This window comes from Copadichromis virginalis, linkage group LG1, assembly GCF_057382275.1.
Source record: "Copadichromis virginalis isolate Kocher_CV1m ecotype Utaka linkage group LG1, C_Virginalis_male_GT1.1, whole genome shotgun sequence".
In the NCBI taxonomy this organism is placed as follows: domain Eukaryota; kingdom Metazoa; phylum Chordata; class Actinopteri; order Cichliformes; family Cichlidae; genus Copadichromis; species Copadichromis virginalis.
Window position 1 is genome coordinate 16,063,267 of NC_140618.1, and position 22,175 is coordinate 16,085,441.

At 40.4% G+C, this 22,175-nt stretch overlaps 1 protein-coding gene across 1 annotated transcript; it reads left to right on the forward strand.

Moving 5' to 3' along the window:
• Nucleotides 1-787: 787 nt before the first annotated feature.
• On the forward strand, nucleotides 788-21,329 carry fam120b (family with sequence similarity 120 member B). Its single transcript, XM_085452591.1, has 15 exons — nucleotides 788-887; nucleotides 1,167-1,289; nucleotides 3,310-3,500; nucleotides 3,673-3,806; nucleotides 3,898-4,020; nucleotides 4,124-4,315; nucleotides 5,800-6,064; nucleotides 6,152-6,335; nucleotides 7,295-7,396; nucleotides 7,809-7,981; nucleotides 9,640-9,732; nucleotides 14,401-14,607; nucleotides 14,798-14,945; nucleotides 19,881-20,163; nucleotides 20,237-21,329. The coding sequence occupies exons 2-15, from the start codon at nucleotides 1,169-1,171 to the stop codon at nucleotides 20,265-20,267; spliced, it is 2,247 nt and encodes a 748-aa protein (XP_085308717.1). The 5' UTR covers nucleotides 788-887; nucleotides 1,167-1,168; the 3' UTR covers nucleotides 20,268-21,329.
• Nucleotides 21,330-22,175: the final 846 nt, after the last annotated feature.

The following is a 22,175-nucleotide window of genomic DNA, read 5'->3' on the forward strand; positions in this document are numbered from 1 at the left end:
ATTTTCATGTAATTCAGTCTAAAAAATATATCTTATCATTTGACTTGTCCTGTAATCTGTTGAAACGCTTAAAAGATAAAAAAAAAAGAAAAAAAAGCTCAGGAATTCTGAACAATAATCTGCAGCAAAAAGCTACAAACAAAAAACGAATAAATAAATGAATAAATAAAAAGGGATATGCTGCCGTCATTTTAGCTCCAGGTGCATTTGGGAAAGGTGCCCAGAGCCTGTAGGCCAAGTTCTGGGTGACATCAAAATGCCTTCACAAGCCCAAAGGTCATAACTCTCGAGTGGGTGATTGGAAATGAAAGTGGGCAGATTTACAACACAGCTCCTCCCTCCTTGAAGATTAGGTTTTGGGGGGTTTTTTTCTGGAAAGCGTAGATTATTGTCCTCTCAGTCCACAGAGCATCTGGCTGTAGAGCGACAGATGCTGACAGCTGCACTGACGGCCAGCATATGTCCCCTCCTTTTATTCCTGCTCTGGTCACACAATGGAGTGGAAGGTACCGGGGGCGCTTTGTGTGGAGAAGGTAGACCTAATGGCTTTCAGCAAAAGACTGCCCACTCACCAGGAGAGCAATTAGCCCTCCTCTTATCCTGTGCTGGAGTGAAGTCTTACGAGCCCACACAAACACAAAGGCTCATTCTCATTCATGACATTCAGGATGTTCGCTAGTAAGAAGCGCCGTGCCACGTTTTTATTTTATTTTTGTCTCTGCTCACTCTTTGTTTTAATGAATGCGCGGTGGTCTCCATGCGTCGAGCACGTGCGTTTTGTTTTGTAACGTGATGACGCCACGCGTAGATTATAGGAAGTAGTTTGAATTTACACCAAGTAAACACAGCAGGGACCAATGCTGCTCAGTGTCCAGCGACATTTCAAAGTGAGTTTTTTTTTTCCTTTTTTTGCCATGTGAAGCGATACTAGAGTAGTTGTAGTAGCATTTGCTGTGACGTATCATCCGTGATACGAGTTTGCTGGCAACGGCACGAAACGGGGCTAAAAGCGAAGCTAACAGTTAGCATTCGTGTCAGTTCTCATTAAAATCAACTCCCCACAGTGACGGTGTTACACCAAAACAGATCCACCCGATTAAAAGTTAAAGTACACGCTATTTGGAAAGACGTGAAATGCTTCCTCCCTGTGTGTTTCTGCTCAATAGGAATGGGCGTGAAGGGTCTACAGTACTTCATGGACCGCTGCTGTCCAGAAGCCTGTGTGACAGTGAACCTGAGAGAGATGGCCAGACAGCATCAGGCCTCCGCAACCGCACCTCACACCAGCAGTTGAGTTTATTTCTGTGTGCAGCCAGTGTGACAGTGGCTCTGTGTCATTCATGAAATGGTAATATTAGCAGACTCCCCCAGAAGCTCCAGCTTTCTCCACTGGTGTGCATGATTATGTAAAGTAATGTGAGGAAACAGCTTTTCAGCTCTCAGCTTTTCAGATGTGTGTACAATATTTGGCTTTATTAACCTGCTAAAGCAGTGGTTCTCTATTTAAGGATGCAATTTTTTTTGGAGTAGAGCAAAGGTGGAAGATCCAAACACAGATTTCAGAGACAGACTTGAAAAGAAAAAAACGAACCCTTTATTATGGCTGATAAAGTCCAAAAGCAGAGGAAAAACAGAGTCCTGACATCCAGGCAACCGAATTGAAAATGACAAGGGACCAGCGAAACGCACACAAAGACAGCAGTAGGACACAACATAGTTTAACTGAAATACAAGGGGTATAAATACAGACAGAACAAATTGTGGGATAACAAGGAGATTGGAAACAGGTGGGTAACAAGAAACAGGTTAAACATATCAATGAGACAGTGAAAGTAAAACCAAATATAAGACACATTGGACAAGAGACAACCAAAAACAAACCAACCCAAAACTGGAATAACATAATAATAATGAGCCTATAATAAGCCATAATCACTCTAACTCAGAGATGGAGACTTAACAAATCCAGGAAGACACAAGGAAATCCAGGCTAGTTAAAAACACAAGTGGGCCATGGATGACCAAACTCCCATACTGCAAAGCAGTACTAGTACTACAAAGGGGAATCACTTCTTACCTAGGTAGATCACCATGGTAACTTATACTGCAAACCTAACTTGCTCTGGAGCAAGTCTCAGAATAGAGATCGAGGGATATAAAAGTCAGTTCCCTGCAAAATAGTGCAACCATTCTTGGAAGATCCCTTGGTCTTCTGTTATATAATTCCGCCATTGTGTCTGCTCTTATATTTGAGTCAATTTAAAGGAGATGTTTATCCAAATGATCAAAGCCAATGGCAGCTGCAAGGAAAACTGTAATTAAAAACTGACTAAGGACTGAAACACCCACAAGACAGTGATTGAGGAAAAAAGTCATAATAACTTTAATTATTAAAATAAGCCAACTTGCTCCAACATTGCTGGCTTGGAAATGTTCCTATGATTATATATAGAGAGATTTTCTTTTAGCTTTTGGCTGAAGGAAATAGTTTGTTCTGGCTTTTGCCTAATCGTCAGTTTTAAATTTTCTTAATGTTTAAAAAAAGCAAAATAAAACATCTATTTAAAAAACTAACAAAAATCTGTGGCTTGTAAACGAGACAGAGAGAACACTACAACAACATAGGTGGTGGACAGGTGCGTGCAGTTTAATGAAAGTACTGCTTCATCAAGTAAATACTGTTTACACCTGTTCAGTCTTTATTTCAGGGCGTGACATGGTAGTAACAATAGTTATTATCATGCTTGTACTTACAGATGTATTTGAAAATGTGTAGTAAAAATTATGGCCTACTGACAGAAAAAAATATTTAGCTTAATTTGAAGTACATGTTTTCCTAACCGTAATTTTAATAGTATAGTATTAGTTGTGATATTTTTAGCTGTTTTCTGGTGGTAGTCATATGTACACCTTTGCTTACTAGTCATAACAACAGACCTAAACAAAGGCCATGCAATGCTAGGAGTTTAAAAGGTAGCACTTTTCTTTAAACCCATACTTAGTATATGCTATGCCTTTAAGCATGTTTATTCGGTGGATTGTAACACAGTACAGTGTAGTTGGTGGAAGCTAAAACAGTGCTTTTAATGGCATCTCTAAAACTTACAGAACAGGACATGTTCATGTTCCTTTGAAAATATCTTATGACTTTTATATGCTTCTACTTTATTTTCCCATATTGGTTTACTGTACTACTATGTGTATACCCACATCAACAAGAACCAAGGCAGACAGTACACAACGGTGATCATTGTCTGGGTTATCATGCAGGTCTGCTGTATGTTACATTTTGATTTCACTTACTTGCAGACCCCACACTTGTTGTCGATGGTATGGCCTGCTTGTGCTACTGGTATTCATGTAAGGACTGGGCATGTGGGGGCCAGTGGAGGGAGTACTTGGATATCCTAAAGAGATGGGTTGAGGCATTTACGTCTGCAGGCATCCGACTGGTCTTTTTCTTTGATGGAGTAGTGGAGGAGCAGAAGAGGCAAGAGTGGGTGAGAACATAACCTTAATAAATAACACCTTGGCAGGTTTCTACATACCTCAAATTGTCAGTGGTACAAAGGGTAGCTAAGTCACAAAATGTGCTACAAAAACATCATAAATTTTTTTATATTGGTCTCTTATTTTTGCGTGACTACAAAAAACCTTGGTTCTGGTCTACAGGTGAAGAGGAGACGCAGAGTGAACGGGAAGATTTCAAAGATATTTTGTCACATAAAAGAGCATGGAGATCAGCCGGGTAGAGAGCTTTTTTGTCTGCCCTCAGGATTGGCGACATTCACACCCTTTGCTCTCCGGTCTGTTTGCAAGACAGGACAGAATATATGCACCATAATTATAAAGCCAGTAATTCTAGTTCTTATACATTTGTTTTGTTTTGTTTTACAGGTCATTAGGTCAGGAAGTGTTTTGCTCAGTGCGGGAGGCAGACTATGAGATTGCCAGCTATGCTCGCCAACATGGCAGCATGGGTATTCTGGGAGAGGATTCAGACTTCATCATATATGACAGGTTTGTAAAATCAATCTCATAATTGCAAATTAACTTAATTTTATTGACAAATGTGGTCAAACTGTCTGATTGGAACATTTTGTTTTAACCCTTATCTCTAAAGTGCCCCTTATTTGTCTGTGGCAAAGCTGCGGATAAACAGCCTCACCACTGTCATGTACGACCGACAGAGGCTCTGCCTAACCATTGGACTGGCTGTTACCCAGCTACCACTGCTGGCCTGTCTCCTGGGTAATGATGTGGTGTCAGAGGAGAAGATGCGTGATGTCAGGAACAATGCGATGGCAGCTTACAGGTGCATATCTGCAGCCGTATTGAATAGAATTAATAGAACATTGGATTTTTCAGTCTTATTTACTACTAAATCAAAGCTATATTTGTTGCTGGCTACATTTAGTTACATAATATACCCTTTTTATGTTAAAGAGTTCCTTGACTTCATTCTCTAAGCTTTTCTTTGACAGATTTTTTTTTCAGTGTCTGTTTAAAAAATACACACTTATTAAAAATAATAGTAAGTGTGAAACCTGTGGACTTTGAGATCATAAGCATGTTTAAGTTTGTTTTTCCAACACCTCAGCCCTGCACTTAAATGCAAGTTCAGCCCACTCAGGTTATCTTTTCCTTATCTTGCTTCACTTACCCTAACATCAGCAATCAGGCTAAAGTGACATGTGAAAGTGGTAATCCCAAGGTTTCCTAACTTATCTTTGAGCATGTTCACGTGAAAGGGATGGACTTAGCTCCCCTCTAATGTATAAGCCTAGAGGGAGCAGAGTGACTGATTATACAAAGGATAAAAATATAATTTGATAAAAATATTAAGAGCAACAGAGCTTCAGTAAAAAAAAAAAAAGTGCTCTAAAAATGTATGTGGGCTTTATGTACTATGGTCAGGGAAACTGGAAGAGTCTGTCTGGTCTGTTCGAGGCCAGGAAGGAAAGCCGGAAAAATGCAGTCTGTGTGAATAAATGCACTTATCAGTATCACAGCACTATCATTAACGCACGGCTCAGCAACTCTGGCAGGTTTCGGTTGGATGATGCAAGTAGAAGAGCAAATATGAAAAAAGAATGCATGCATAGACTTACTTTACAGTCATATTTGATGTTCGGCACACAGTTATGAACAGTTGTCCAAAATTGATCTAAAATTTCATCCAGCCAACTGTGAAATAAAAAAAGGAATAACATGTGGGAAAACCGTGAGTGGTGATGCTATTTTCAACAGAACTTGTTGTTCAGTATTTCATATCTTACTGTCAGCTTAACATGCTTCAAAGCAGGTTAGGTCTGCTGCATTAAGTTACCATGGTGAGCTACCTTGGTAACCCTAGAAACGTGACGTTAAACCTGAAGTTACCTCAATAAGCCTGTGGTGATAGATCTTTTAGAGCGGTGGTCCCCAGGTTGTGGAATGCTCTCTCTCATTACGTTGCCTTGATTGTGTTTATTCTTTTAAAAAGCAGCTTAAGACTCATTTATTTAGATTGGCTTTTAATTAGATTTGTGCTGTTTGTTTTATTATTAATGTATTTTATGTATTTCTGTTTTATATTACTGTGAAGCACTTTGTGGTTTTTATCCTGTGAAAAGTGCTATATAAATAAATTGATTTGATTTGATTTAAGCCCAAATCCTTCTTTATTATACAGAACTCAGATCAACATGCGGTACCAACCCATCACTCTTTATTTTTGTCTGCAAAGAAAAACACTAATCTTGTTTGCGTTTGTCAATGAGCCAAAATAGTTAAAATTCTTCATTTTATTGTTCCCAGGAAAAACAGTCCTGCACCACATTATGGTGCTCCGCAGGGGCAGGTGGTGCTAGCAGTGTCCCAACTTGTGAGCTCTCTGTGGAGTACAGAGGACGAGGAAGCTGAACTGGTTCCACAGTCTCTGAATCTCTCGACTCCTCGTAGAGAGCTACTGAAGAAAGGTGTTTGCTTATACACACTACCTGGACAGAAACGTCCCGAGCTGTGTGAAATCTCCTCACTTCCCTCTGCTTTTGAAAAATATGTTAGTCCAGAAATCCTAAAGGTATGTTATAGTCATATATGTGATTTTGTTCTTTAGAGCTCCCTGCAGACTGGAATAAATGTTTCTTTACTGTGTGGTTTTCCACAGGCATGTAGAGAGAAGCATGCAGCAGCAGAGGGTTTCATGGTTTACACTGTCTTGTGTGTGGGTGTCACTGAGTGTAGCAACACTCTGGAGGATGAGGAGGACACAGAGTTAGTGCCTCAAGCCCTCGTCTACAAGCCCTGCAGACAACTCATCTATGGTCTCCTCCTTCTGCTTGGTCACAATGGTAAAACAGTTAATACATAAGACAATGAGAACAGAAGCATACACGAATGAAAAAAGTCAGCAAGAAATGCCAAAAACTACAGTTTTTCTAGTGGTGAAATGAGTCTGACTCCAACAGCAATTTAATCCCCATAGACTCCAGTGTTAAAATACCCAGAAAAAACAACATATTATTATCCTATTAGAACTATGCAATGAGTTAGTTATTTATTATAATCATTTGGATTTTGCTTAAAAGGTTACAGGGATACTCACTTTGGCTAAGAGGCGTGTTGATAGCCAGTAGGTGTCTATCAGGTCTTATTTTCCCAACTCACCAAGCTGGAACTTTCCATTCATATTTGTGCCTTTGGTCTTTTTTTTTTTGATCAATTAAATGTAATTATCTGATAAATATGGCCTGCTTAGTAATACAGAGGCCCAACTTTTATTTTGAAGACAAACTGCCTTTGTTTCGTGGTTAGTTTGCAAGCATTTGCAGTCGGCAATTTCAGCATCCACCACTGTTGACGTCTTCCATGCAAACTGTGGGCAAGTGCATCTGCTAGTGACTAAAGCAATCAAAAGGAGGTTTTTGGTGCAGCACCCTTTTTGTAACGGATTTCACCTGCCAGTCAGGATATACACTTAGCAACCAGTTACCAGGGGGTTACCGATTGGTTTCTAAGTCTGTTGAGGTCTCATTTAACATTAATCAACAGACATCTGGGTCTGAGTGATTTCACAGTGGCTTTGTCTGTCTTCATATATAGTCTGTGGTAGACGCATGTAGATTCTGGCAACATCAAATATATATCTTCAGTGGAGAGGCAAAAGGATTACGAACTGTGCAGACACACACACGTCAGCGGAGTTTGTGCCGTTAGTTTTTATGTAAAGTGAGGAGAATGATGATGTTCTTTGCAGGAAATCAAGTAAATCTAATCCAAGCATAACCCTGACAATGTTGTGCTTTTTCAGGAAGGATTGTGGACCCTCCAGCAATCAGGGAATGGTTTGTCTTCCCCGGAAACCCTTTGAAGGAACCTGATATCGTCCACCCTCTCCCAGTCAGCCTGCCCTGTACTGTACCTTCTGTTTTTCATATACTTATCTCTGTATCTTTGGACACAAAATAAAACACGATTTCAGTACAGTTACACCACCAATACAAGATTTTATTTGATTTATTTTTTTAATCCCTGGGATGATAAAACGACAACTATGTCCATGATTCTTGGTTTATGCACTATAGGACTAAATTGCTCCCAAATAAGCAGCAACCAAATGAGTCCTGTGGTTATAAGTGATTGTTTCCTGGGAATTATGTTTTCTCTGTAATTAAAATCATTGTAGACTAACCCTGAGGCACCAGCGGCTTTAAGACTCACGTTGAAAAGCTGGCTCTGGTTACGTTTAACACATGAAAGAGATATTGTGCCATATTTTTCCATCTAAAATCCATAGTATTTTTCTCTTTTGCTCGAATCTGTAGGTGATCAACCCAGTCTGGACTTGTTATGGTTCAGCACGGGTCCTGACGTGGCTGCTCTTCGCCTGACAGCCTTCCTCACAATTTTTGGCTGTCCTGAGTTTTCGGAGCTGCATGGAGTTATTGAAGACTCTCTCCTGGCTGCTCTCTGCCTGGTCACATATTTAGTCCTACAGGTAGTGTAGATGCGTTTATCTGGTAGCGATCAGAGAATGAAAATAGTTAATTAAGTTAATTAAAGTTATTTAAAGAGAAAAAAAGCAGAAATATTTGTATGATTCTCTGGGAAAAGGATGTGATTTAATTATTAATGAATCAATAGCAAATGTAACTTATTTTTATTTGCAAATAGGAAAAAATCGAGGTGCTTTTTGTTTGTTACACATGTTTTACAGTCTTCTCTGGTGTCATGTTGATCGATTCTGCCCCACAAAACATAAAAATAATATTAACAGCTGTACTTTACAAATGATTGTATCTGCAGCATGATTGGTCTTTCCTCTTTTGGTTGTTATTGGTCAGGGCGCATGTTTGGCTTGGGCTCCGGTTAAGCTGTTAGATGAAAGGGGATGATACCTACAGCTGGCGGTTCATGTAAACAAAGAAATGAAAGACAAAATATGTTTGATGACAGTTTAACGTACGAGTCAGCTTTTGATTTGGGATTTACATCTATAACACGTACACAACAATTATTCTGCTCTTTTGTCACCGTGTGATGTAAAGTCAAACATCGCTTGTTGATGGCTTGACGGTAACCATTATCATTCACTGGGGGCCCAGTTTAGACACAGACACTGGCCTTTGTAACTTCAGCTCTTACGTCAACAAGTCCTGATAACCATCCAGGGGTTTTGAATAACTCAGGAGACAATTCTCAAACCACCTCAGAACTCGTATTACTGTATTTTGATTGTAAATCTAAGAGTGTATCAATCTGAGCTGCTTTTGATCCTGTTGTAATGCCCTGTGATCACTAATTCGTATGTGAAAGAAGCCGAGATTTGTGCTTTTGGTTTGGGTATTTTGCATTGACGTCTTCTGACTGAGCTTTAACACAACATTAGATCGCGTGACAGGATAACCGTGTGTGCGTCATGTTATAGAAGCGAAACATGAATTATACCTTTTATTAACTCTTTTTCAGAGACACTTGAATCACTTATTAATGCGTTTCTAACAAAGATACATTTTCAAAGAAAAGCTCAGATGTCTTGTTTTTGTGTAACATGTTATTTGCTGTCTTTAAAGTATGCTTAGAGTACTGCTTTCTTTTTTCTTTTCTAATACATTTAACACACGCCAACTGAAAAACACCAAAAGTTCGGTCATAGATTTAGTCTTATTTAGATCGGAGTAACTGTTTCCTCATGTTTGCCCCACCTGGAGAGACAGAGCTGAATGCTTTAATACTAAAATCGACAGGCAGCCTTTCAGACTGGTTTTCAGTCAGGCGCTGGCTGGCTGGCAGGCAGTGATTTAAATGAATGAAGGCCCTGACAGACAGGACAGTAGCTTGTTAGAAGGAGGCTAGACGAGCAGATGATTAAAGATGAGCAGACAGCATGACAGACAATAGTAGCTGTTGTCTGATCACTGCAGCATTCACATTCCCCTCTCGCTCTTCTATTTAAATAACTTCAGGGTTTGTTTGTTTTGTACACACAACCGGGCAGCCTAGTCTCTGTAGCGGCCATTGTTTCTTTTTGTGTTGACTTGTTGCACAGCGAGCAGACAAAACAGACTGACCCACAAAGAAGACACACTGGGATGTGATTGAACTGACTAACCACGCATTTTCCCTTGTGTGTTTGGTTTGTGCGCATGTTTTCAGGTACAAACTTTATCTCTAGAAGACGTGGATTCCTACCTGAGTCAAGCTGTGTGTCTGAGACTGAAATCCTCTCAGGAGCTTCAACAGATCGAGGTCTGTCACAAACGCATTTAGATCATTTGTAAAAGATGCTTTTGATATTTTATAGTTGTTTTCAGATTTTCACCCCCACGTTTTTTTAACGGTGAAGCCAAACATTGTGTATCCTGCTGCAAGAAGACAATGTTCGCTGACGTTTACAGTAAACAAAGTCCTCTTGGGGTAAACACAGCTCTGAAAATGTTTCCATTAATAGAAAGTGAAGAGAAAGTGGAGAGAAAACATAAATAAGCTGCTGATTGACGGTCTTTCCAAGAAAGCATACAACAATCTTGAAAAAATAAGCAGTTATGATAAACTGCAGGGTGTTTTTGTTGTTGGAAATAGAAATTTTGAACCTTATTTTTAAAATCCGGTCGTCAGGAATGTCTTAAAAGTGCACATACACTGGTGGATATTTATTCTTTTTTGCATTTTCTGTGCAATTAAATTTATGTAAAATGTTTATACTTGCTTAGCTAACAATTTAATTGTCCAGGATTTTTAAAGTTTACTTTCATTGTTTAGTTTTGAAACTTCACTCAGTTTGGGCAGCTTTATTTTTTTGCATTTTAATTGGAAGGCTTGCAGAGTAGATGGAGGAAACGCATGAAAAGAGGTCCACAACATAGCACAGAGGACATTGTGGTTAGGTAGTATGAACCTGACCCACAAAGGTCACACCAGAAACACTTTCATTTTTAAAATCCTCTCCCTGATTCTCATTTACACAGGATCGTCTTAAGATCAAAACTTGGTTTTCAAATACTAGCATCCCCAAAGCAGCATCATTATGCAGAAATTAAAGAAAACTGAACCTATTATTGCTAATTTCCAGCTCCTTACTCTCCACAGCACCAGAGTCAAAATAATCCATACCTGTCTTGGATTAGGCCTGGGTTCAGCCCCTGTGTCTGAAGTACATAAGAATATCCCCTCTCTTTGACATCATACAGAGCCAAAGCATTCAGAGCAGTGTGAAGTGTGAGGTTTTAGCTCACAGGGATTATTTGTACACACACTCACATCATCGTTCGAAACTTTAGGCATGTTTAAGTCCAGCATCCACCATTGAAATTTTATAAATACACTAGATGGATAAAAGTAATGGGCCACTTACATATTACGCCTACAGGAGCTTTATGGCATCCTATTCTAAATCCATAGGCATCAGTATGGAATTTATCCCAGTATGAAGTTTATCCAATTTTGCAACTCTTACATCTTCCGCTCTTTTGGAAAGGCTTTCTGCAAGATTTTGGAGTGTGTCTGTGGGAATTTTCCCCCATTCAACCAGAAGAAAATTGATTAGGTCAGACAATGGTGTTGGACGAGAGGTCCTGCTCGTAATATCTGTTCTACTAAAGGTGTTCAGTGGGACATGCAGCTGGAAACCCATGCCATGAAGCTCCCGCTGCACAGTTGTTGTGCTGATGTTAATGCAAGATGACAGACGGTCAGACACAAGAATGACAAATCACTCTGTTCAAGGGTATTTTTGCTTGACTCTTCTTGTCAAATTTATTGTTTAAAGAGTTTTCTTATTGTTTATTAGAAATATCCACCATTGTAACAATGAGTACATGGCTTATTGCACAGGAAAAGCAAAATAGTTTAAATTTAAATTTGAGATGATTAAGAATGATACATTTTTAGAACAGATTGGTATAAAAACAGAGTGAACCAAAGTCCTCATCAGACATGTATTAACAAGGCAGTGGATACTGCTACTTTATAATTTCAGTCTTCAGTGAAGGGGCATCGTGGGACTTGTGAGTTCTCTCAGATGCGAGCGTCTGAGAGTCAGCTGTGCATTTCCATTCTCTGGGAAAACGACCGTTGTGTTTGCTGCCTCTTTGTAGCCCCATTTATTTTTACTGCTTAATTACCATACTTATGTCTAGTAATTTGTATTTGTGCTGCTCATCTGTTTTCTACACAATAATTAGGGCTGGGCGTTGATTTGAATATGTCGTATGGGAGAGGTTCAGAGCTGCAGGAGGGGTTTTAACTGAGTGACTAGTGTACGGATTAAATATGCACATAAACACAAACAGACAAAGTGTTATTGATGTGCGTATGGTATTCATTTCTGCAAGTTCATATCTGTGTGTGTGTGTTTGCACAGTTTACAGACAGCTACAGATTCACATACATCACACATCAGAGCAGGAAGTAAAAATCACAAAGATTTTCTTTATTAAAAGATTAATTTATGAGAGAGAAGTGTCTGTTTGTGAAAAAGTGTCACCCAGTGTGTGTGTAGGAGAGAGGGGCTGTGGGTCATAGGTTTTTGGATGCGTTGGTTGTGTGGGACAGTGATTTTGGCGTGTGTGTTTGTGTGTGCGACAGAGAGTAAGCTGGCGACAGTCGCCTGTCTGTCCTGGCTGACGCTCACCACATGGAGCTATTTACACCATGCACACTCCGCCCCACTGGACACACACATGCACACACACATTTCTGTCTTTGTCTCTCTGTCTTTTGTGTGTGTGTGTGTGTTCTCACGTTCTTATCCTTTTTGCACTCGACCACTCTTTCTCTCTCCCTCGTGTTGCTCTTTATCTCTTTTCTGTCTTTGTGTCTGTGTGTGCCTTCAGGCTTGTGTGTCTGTCCAGTGTTTCATTGTTTTCAGAAGGTGAAGCTGTGTTTGACTGGAAGCAGGTGGCAGGCAGGGATGAGTGTATGTGTGTGTCTGTGTACACGTAATCACTGTTATCAGTGCTATCTGAGGGACAGGTGAGAGCAGACACACACACAGAACATCTGCCTGCTGTTACAATCAGCTTGTGCTCCACTTCTTCATCCTCCTCTTATTCTTTATTCTTCTCCCGCAGTTTGTTTTTGTTCTCTCAGTTACACAAAACAGCTGTAAGATATATTATAATTTTGCCTGATTTTTTTTTATTATTTACTCAGGAGAAACTTATCTTTATTAGGGCATTTACAGCACCGTGCAAAAGTCTTGAGTGCCTCATTTATTGATGTTTTGCTTCCAAGGAGACAGACTTTCTAGAATTTTTATTAAGTGGTGTTACAAAGTTTCCCTTTGTCCAGCCCTCGGGCTGTTTCCAGAGGAATGGCTTTTATTTTGTTTTCAATGACCTACGAATGATTCAAGCATAAGAAGTTGGGCAACTCAAAGGATGAACCAATGTGTCTACACACAGAAGACAACTGACCAAAAAACAAGTTTTAATAGTATCTTTAGCCACTTTGATACCAACAGGCTGTCATAAAAAACATAATTTATTCCAGTTTGTTATGGGTTTTTCTTTTTTAAAATAACACATAACAGTTTGAAAGTCATAAAAATCATCAATAAGCTGATTCCCAAAGAACTGCTAACAGAAAAGTTGGCATATCTGAGCCTGATGTGCAAAAAAATTGAGGGTACAAGTGGAATGCAAAAGAAATTGCTGCAGTATCGTAAATGACCTGAAGGTCATGCCTTTAAGAAAAATTTAGCAAATACCTGAGAGGTGTGATCCATCAGCTGATCCATCTAGTGTCTACTGAAGGATCACCAGAAATGACTTGATGCATGCTTGGTGGAGCATGCAACTTCCAGATGAACTGAATCAGATTTCTCGGATTTCATCACAAATGATCTCAGTGGAAGTGTGGCTGTCAAGAAGCATTTCTTAAGGAAGGGAAGCAGGAAAGAAAGGCTGGGGCATGCCCGGCGTTTAAACATTATTGATGCAGTGTGGGCTCATCCTGACTGAAAAGGGAAGCCAAAATCCAAAAAAGGAGCTTTGAATGTCCTTCATAAAGCCCGGAGACCTGGCTGCAACTATTTCCCAATTTTCTGGCTAAATATAAAGAAATGAGGGAAGGGTGAAGACTTTTGAAAAGTAAATGGGGAGATTTACTCTTGTTTGCTGCAGTATAAGAGCAGGTTCACTCTGAGATATCTTTCCGGTTTTCATTTTACTTTGTTCATCCTCATCATTCAAAATGTCCTCAAGCATAGTTATATCCAGAAAAAAATGTAATTATGGTCTTAGTTTAAAAGCCAATTTGAGTCCATCTAAGCAAAGAAGTTTCACCATCACATGCAGCCAACAAATAGGAAGATATACAGAGATGCTTCACTGTCATCTGGCAGTGAGCACGAGGAAACCAAGTGAAGTAACAGTGAAGTGGGTGGCCTGAGGAGTATTTTAATTTTCTGATTTATGAGTCAGTGCAGAGCAGATATGTTTGTGCAAATTGGGGTTGGGAGACAACAATGTTCAGGAATTTATTGCGGACGGTGACGCTAAACATTGAAGGAACAGATGGTTCTGTGCAGCAGGACTTTTAAATCTGCTGCAGTTCAGAAAAGACACTAATGCGACAATCAGTGCTGCAGTTGATCTCAGTGTATATTTATCTATTGATGTTAGCAGCATTTGACAGTCAAAGAACGATTAAAAGCTCTTAAATACTAGACAGGTGATTTTTGCATTTAAAAAGGGAAATAATCAACATCAAAGAAGTCTCTCTTTGTGCTGAAAAAAAATCTTCTCCTACATGTGGTAAGCTCAAACCCAACCCACTGGCAGGATTGCAAAGAGTTGTGTTTGTGTCGTCGGTATCTATTAGGTGACTGACAATGGCCTGTAGCAAAATATTAGATTTTACTGTAAAGAAGTTACACAGTCTAAATATACAACCAAGTGATTTTTTTGTTTTCAGCTGCCTTTGTTTTCGAGTCGTGCGGTGCAGTTGGGATCTCTGTACGTCCGAGGGCTGAGCCACCTGCTGGGTGCTAACTGTGCCAGCGGCTGCCCGCTGCCCAGCGCTGCTCTAATGCCCTGGCACAGCTTCGATGGACGGCTGTTCCACTCAAAGTACCTGCTGGCTCACAGCGGCACAGAGAAAACTGAGCTGCTGGACCACGATGTGAGTGGAGATGGGACAAGAAAAATGGGGCATTTATGAATCTGTCAATACTTCAGAGGGACAAAGAAGTGACTTCTTATTCCAGCTTGTCTGGTTTTGCTTCTGTTTATTAATTCAAACGAATATCTTTGGTAGTGATAAGTAAATTAATCTGTGGGTGTGTAATCTTACGTTTGTCTCTTTCTCCCAGTCGTCCAGCCTGTCTCTGTTCCTCCAGTTAAGGGAGAAACTTACAGAAACTTGCAACAAGAAAGGCAGAGTCCTGCAGTCCAGACCCAACGCACCACAGTCACGTCCTAAAACTACAACACAAACCGGATACAGACACAGACACTCGGGTGAGACACACACACTTGATACCTGCTTTTATCTGATTATCTCTGTACATGTGAATCCTGGCTCGTCACTTAAAGTTTCCATTAACTCTTTCTCTTCTTTAGGACCTTTTGGTACAAAGTTTCCCTGTAAACACGTTGCTTAATTTGTCTGAAGCATAAAAAATGATATGAATATGCGTTCTGCATGTTCAGATGATGATGATGGTTTAAGTTGCTTTGCCTCTTTTTGTGCTGGTCTGTGGTATTAGTATTTCTTAACACTTTAGCTTTATTTGTCAGCTTTCCAAACACTTAGTCTGCTCTGAAAGCGATAATCGAAGAGTTAAAATCACACGGAAATGCGCACTTGGCCTTGTTCTGTGCTGTTATATCACAGCAGAATACAAACTGTAGAAAGTACACTGATGTTGGTAGCGCTGGCTCACAGGACAGCTGATGTGGTGTGCACATTTAAACGCGAGATCCAGAAAGTCGTTCCAAAATATTTATTATGACAATGATGATTTAGTAGATTTAACAGATGAATGCATGCATGATTTTCTCAACACATTCAAATAACAACAAAAAAATTTACAATTAAGGACCAAACCAAGTCACAGTGCTTTCATGCTACTGAAAGGACTGAAGAGATTAGAATGTCAACTTACGTCACTAATGCATCCACCATCATAAGATTTCTATTTATTTAAAGTTAATACAGAGCTCTCGTGTAACTACTATACATTTAAGTCAGGAAATATCTATTTACATTGCATGGCAATCAGATTTAATGTTAAACAGTCTTCTTAACTTACAGGTTCTTTGTTCTCAGTCTTTTGGTTAGGAGGTTAAAGGCCTACCAGGCCAAAGGGGTGGAGTTGTGCTGTGTGCTGGTGTAGAGAAGTTGATTTTAACACAAATGGAGCTTACTGTGCCTTTCCTTGTTTGGGCATCAAACATGGGATTCTACTGTCAACATACGCATAAGTAATGCCCCTGGGCTGACAGCTCATTATAAAAGAGAGCAGGTATCCTCAATATGATCATCTCATCTCTGGATGTGAGCACAAAAGCACTTTTACATCTGCTGTTTAAACCTTGTGTTAATGAGGGGCAGCCAATCAGAAGAGAGTTAGGTTAAAGGTAGAAGCGCTAAAGTGGTTTCAGTGAGAGCTGAGAAGCTACGCTGAGATACAGTACAAAATAATTTAAGGCTGTTTAAATTGCTTCTCTAGACAGTCCTGGGATAGAAATGTGGGGAAATAAATTATTGTAATAAGTCGTCGACTTTTTTTGCCCTTACCATTCACTTTGTGTGTGTTGTTTTCGTGCTGTATAATTTTGCTCCCATTTGATCCATGACTCTTTGGAAAAAGATGTTTGATCTAAAGACCATCCTAAATGAGGATCAGAAAGAGAAAACCCTTCTGACTGAATGTTACAGTGTTTCTGGTGTGCTCTGGTAACCTCGTGGTTCAGATGCATACCATTTAACCATAATGTCCTCTGTGCTATGCTGGGGACCTTTGTTGCACATCAGACCAATTTTCTTTTCATGTGTTTCCCGTATCTGCATCTACTCTGGAAACAAAACAAAAAAGAAAAGAAAAGAAAGAAGCCCCAAAAAGAGATGCCACGATGTCTCTATTATTTTTTACGCTTCAGTTGTTTTTATATTTTAAGCTAATCACTGTCCAAAAGTATCGAGTGCTGAAGAGGCCCCTAGTGATCCGATGAGTGCAATCTGTCTGCGAGCTCACATGAAAAACTAATAAAAAATCCTCCTGGAGCTGAACAGAGAAGCATCATTTTAATCTGACAGTTGATCTGCGGTTGTAGTTCTTTGGGGCCCTCATGGAACCACATTACCCAGAGGGCCATGCTGTAATGAGCTCCATGTGTGCTGCGGCCTCATCACATACCGCCGTGCTCATTTGCACGCGCACACACACACACACGCTTGGATCCGAGACTTGCTTTGTCAGTGCACTAGTAATAGTGGGTTTCTGTTTATAGGCTGGGAGAGCTCTATTTTAGGACTCACAACAACTGATTACAGACTCCTCTCGTCTGTCTCTCCCCTCTTTCTGCTCCCCTTCCCCTCGGTTGTTCCCCTCTGTTTTACTTTTTCTATTCATCATCTTAACTTCTATCAGTGGGGTAATTTTCTTCCAGCTTCCAGACTCTTCAAAACCCTTTGCTGTTTCTTGAACCTTTTTACACGCCTCCTGTTTTGTCATGAAGGAGCATTAATGCATCGTTATACGACGGTCTTGACTGCAGTGTGCAGGCTGTAGGCCAACTTCACCTCTTGCCTGGAGTTTGCAGACCCCATCACAAAAGCCAACTTAGCGGGAGCTTATGAAATATGAACCCACAGTTTCTCTTCAACCCTGTGACTTATAAACCTTTTGCGACCGTTGCGCTGCATGCCATGTTGGCGCAGATCCTCCAGTTTGCGCCGAACTGTCTGCTTTCTGCCCAAGTCAACCCTTGTGGGTCTCATGAGGATGTTTCTGGTTTTATAGATGGAAGGCTATACACTCTTTATACCTCAGTGTTTCATTTCTGCCAGACACAGACACTGATCATTACTACAGAGCTGTGGGGAAATGAGTGTGAGTGTGTGTGTGTGTGTGTGTGTGTGTGAGCCGCAGAGAGAGCATGCATGTGCGTGAGAGTAGCGGTGGCGCTATGTGGTATCGTTGAGGACCCGGGTTTGGTTTTTGTTTGAATCAGGCCTGATGTTTAGTCTCCTCAGCAAATATCTCCTCAGCCCGCCTGCCCTCGCAATTACAGTGAATCCAGTGTAGCTCCTCTTCCACGTCTCTCCAGCTTATATCTGTTCAAAAAGACAAGATGTTGTAAACAACCTTATTTTCATGCATTCTTATCAGAGCTACACATATTCGCAATAAAATATTTACCCTAACTTCTAATGTTTCCCTTCTTTAACTCCTCCTTTTTTCTGCAAGCCATAAAACACCTTTAAAAAGATTGTGATCCTTGTGGCCTCGCTGACGCATTACTCTCGTGCTCATGGCATGTGTTACATACTCTTTTTCTGCACCTTCACATTCAGGCACAGGATGGATGTGAAGATGGCGGTCTGATTTAGCCAAATGCGCCGCTCCCGTTTGGTAAACTCTAAAGTTGGACTTGATGTTTTATTTTGAGCACTTTGTAATTGGCATAAAACGTTCCACATCTGTCAGAGTTTCATAAGTGTATGGCAAGTCCCAGGCTTCTGTGAATCCAACAATAGATTTTAGTGGCAGCTGAACACACCCAGAGAAACTGTTCCTGCCAGCAGATCAATTTCATAATCAGTCGTGCAACAATAAAAAGCTGCTCCTGCTCTGTTATTTGTAAGGAAAGCTGTATAAACTCTCAGTGCGATGAAAGTATTCTGTCCTATCATAATTCGGCTGTCGACACAGTTAATGCAAACTTGATGATTGTGTGCGTCCTGCCTGAAATTTTTAATTTTTGCTGTTTTGTGGGCTGTTGTCACATAATTGTGGGAAGACTTGAAAGGCAAGATGGATATCTGTGTATGTTTGAGAGAGGACGAGACGAATGTTGATACAGTTCGAACTGATTAACATTTACATTTAAGACTGCTGATTTCAAGCATTAGTCAAAGTTATTATCATTTACTGGTTTCAGTAAAGTCCTATCACAGACTCTAAATAAACTCTTATTAAAACACAGAATGTATATGAAAGATCGTCGTCTCTGGATCTGAAAAAAAAAAGCCGTTCCCAAGGAGCTCCTCCTCTCAGTCTAATTGTTTAGAAGTCTACAAGTAAATGGCCCTCCTCCTCATGACACTTTCCTCATGAGTTTATGGTCTCAATAAACTCTTTTAAAGTATTTTTAGTACAACATGATGTTTCTTTTGTGGTCCCATTTATTTATATGTTTTATTTGAGAGTTTTTTTCTCTTTTATGTGATAGAACAGTGGCGATTAGACAGGAAAACTGGGAGAGGGGGAAGACATGCAGTCAGACTCAAAAGCTTTTGGCTGCTTTCAGCCTTGCGGTACATGCTCACCTGCTTCACCAGGTGAGTTAAGCTGGTGCCCAAATTGTCATCCTAATTTAAATAAATGTCAGGTGGCAGGTGCAGACTGGACGTCACTTTGACGGTGGCGTAAGGATAATTGTGGTCTGCTTTCAATTTGGCACAGATAGCCTTAGGATATCTGGAGAACTTGGGCTTGTCTTGTAATCTGGATAACTTTCATTCCAGGCTCAGTTGAGTTGCTTTATATCTGCCAGTATCAAAGAGAACCATGTTATTAAAAATGAAGTATCATGCTAATGTAGCTCATATAATATTCTAATAAAAATATTTTTTGTACATCTTTTGTACAGTCATGGCGTCATAAAGACTCTCTGGACCTTTCTTCACTCTTATTTTAAGCTCTCATTCATTTGCTAAAAACACACAACTTACTGATTTCTAAACTATTTTCTACACTAGACTTCCAATCACATCATTTAAGTGATTGCTTTAATCATATAGAGACAATCTGATATGGTGATTGCCTCCCAAAACACATGGTTAGCCTGAGTAACCCAGGGTGGAGTCAGATTTCCAGCCTGCTACCATATAAGAAAGTTAGACATCAGCAGCTGAAATGTGCACCTCAGTGCTTCAAAAGAGTACACATCATGTCACTGTGGGCTCATCTATTTTTTGGATACAGTCTGTGAATTATAAAATGAGGTAAACGGCAACTGTTCTCGAATTCGTCAAAACAACATAAAAGGTGATAAAATGCCAGAGTTTTGTTAATGCCCTCCAGTGACCAAGGATCACTCGAAGCAATTTAATGAATTAATAACTCGCACGTCCAAATCTCTGGACTGAATGTGTCTAAAACCTGTTTGCTGCATTTTTGGATGTTACAGAAGCACGGTGTACGGAGATTTGTGTCTTACCCTCAGGTTGGGCTCCCAGTGGTGGTACGTGTTGGAGGGAAAGAGAGGAGACGACGGGTGGCCATTGGCGTGGACGGGGACGGAGGGAGCGAGAGGAAGAAACAGAAGCTCGAAGAGAATATGAAAGCACAGACGGGCCGTGGGCGAGAGGAGGACACAGCGAAGGAGGTCGTCATTTTCACTCATTTTATCCTGACGACCACGATCGAGGAAATCAGAACACAAGACGCCCTCCGAAGCCCAGAGGTCGAGCGTATAACAACAGAGGGAAATACCAGCTGGCTCCGAGGTAGCAGCAGAATATGGCACAAAAATGTCAGTTTACAGTTTCCTCTTCTCTAACTCATCTCCTCTCCTCTCAGATGGCCGCAACCTCCGGCTCCAGGAACATAACTCGACAAGGATTAGAGGGGAGGACTTTGGCAGTTAAGAGGATGGGAAAGACACGGTGAAAGAAGAGGAGGAATCTAATTTCTCTGAACAAACTGCTTAGTGAATGAGCTGTCAGGAGTATTTGTCCAAAGGATGCAGGAGGTAAATGAATGGGGATTTAGAGAGGGAGGAATGAAGAGGTTTGGAATGTGTCTGACGTTTCATTTGTCAGTTTTGTCCGTCACCAGCCTCAGCTTAATCTCAGGAAAACCTGTTTTACTATTACACAAAATGAACAGCATGACGCCTTCAAACAAGCAGTAAATGAGACTCTTCCATCTTACATCTGAGAGGTGGATTAACAGGTAACCCTTGAGGCTGTTTTTATGTCTTATCTCAAACAATAAAAAGGCGAAGATCTTAAAAGCTGTTTGTGTACAGTGCCTTAATCCTTTCAAAGGAATGGGATTAACTAGAGAAACAGTAATACTGGTATCAAATATCAAATGAGATGGGACATCAGTGGCACACGGCTTCATACAGTTCAGTAATGGGATACCATAGGTGAGGTGTGAGAAACAAAGCGAGGCCACTGGAGAGCCTGTTTTTAAGACACACGCACTTCTGTTGGTTTGCTCTAATGGAGAAATATGGAAAACTCTTGGAGAAGCTTTCAGAAAGTGTGCTGTAGCAAAGCAAAGGTCTTGACAGTCGTGTGATTCTTTAATCAGATTTAAATTTCTCTTAATGCCAGCACGGTTTTCCAGTTTTAGACCTTGTGTACGTAGGATTTAACATATGACCTTGTTAGAGATTTTCTACATTATACATTATAACCAAATGCATTCTTTTCCTTTAGTGTCTGTGATGTCAGATAAAGCATGATATACTTCTGTATTCTTATCCCAGTGTGTGAAAGATCAGATAAGCTGATTTAATGTTTAACCTCTTCCCTGACAGTTAAAAGAGGAAGTACTATGTAACCCATTTTTGCCTTATAAATAAAGCAAGCGAGCCTGTGCTCGGTGTGTGTGTCTTCTCAGAGGCATTCACCCGTGCGCACGTTTTCTAATTACACTCTGAGTCGGTCTGCAGTTGTCTCATTTCTCTTACTTGTGTTTGAACAAATGTCTACCCCTGACAGACCTGTGAACATGAACCTGAAATTTGTTCTAAAGATCTCAGGGCTGCTGGTGCTCCTCTGAGACATCACTGCACTGTGGTGAAGCTGACCTCTCAGGGCTTATTTGCACCACTTAGAAACAGCTTAAAGTATTTTCCCACTCAGTGAGAATACCATCATCAGTACTGAGTGTGTGCAGATCAAATTGCTGTTGCATCTGTGTCTGTGTGTGTGAAGTTGTTGAGGAATGTATAGTCAGCTTGCCCACCTTCCTGTAGGACCATAATTGTTGTAAAACCCAGCAGAGAGGAAAAGGATGCAGAGAAAGTTCCCCAGGCCTGAGTGCTCTCATTCCTGTGTGTGCGCATTCATGTGCTCATAAGCAGATCATAAAAGAAGCGTGACGTTAGTCAGTAAATGGAAAAAAATAGAAGGAAATCAAAGTATAGATACAAAAGCTCAATCCATTTCATATTCAGATTACTACTGTGAACGGTGTGTTTTAAAGGAACCGACTGACGGTAATAAAGGTGCGATAAATTGTGCTACCTTGTTTTAAAGCCTGTGGGACATATGGGTCAAAGATTATGTGTGCATACACAAGAAACCTTAGTCAAGGTTTCAAAACCTTTGGGTCTTGCATGTGGGCTAGATCGGAGATGTCAAACACAAGGCCCGGGGGCCAGAACTGGCCCGGCACAGAGATCAATCTGGCCCACTGAACAATATAAATCTTGTGAATTTAACTTTATTTTAGTAGGTTTTACATCTTTTCCTCCCTCATGGCCATCTTTCACTACACCAAA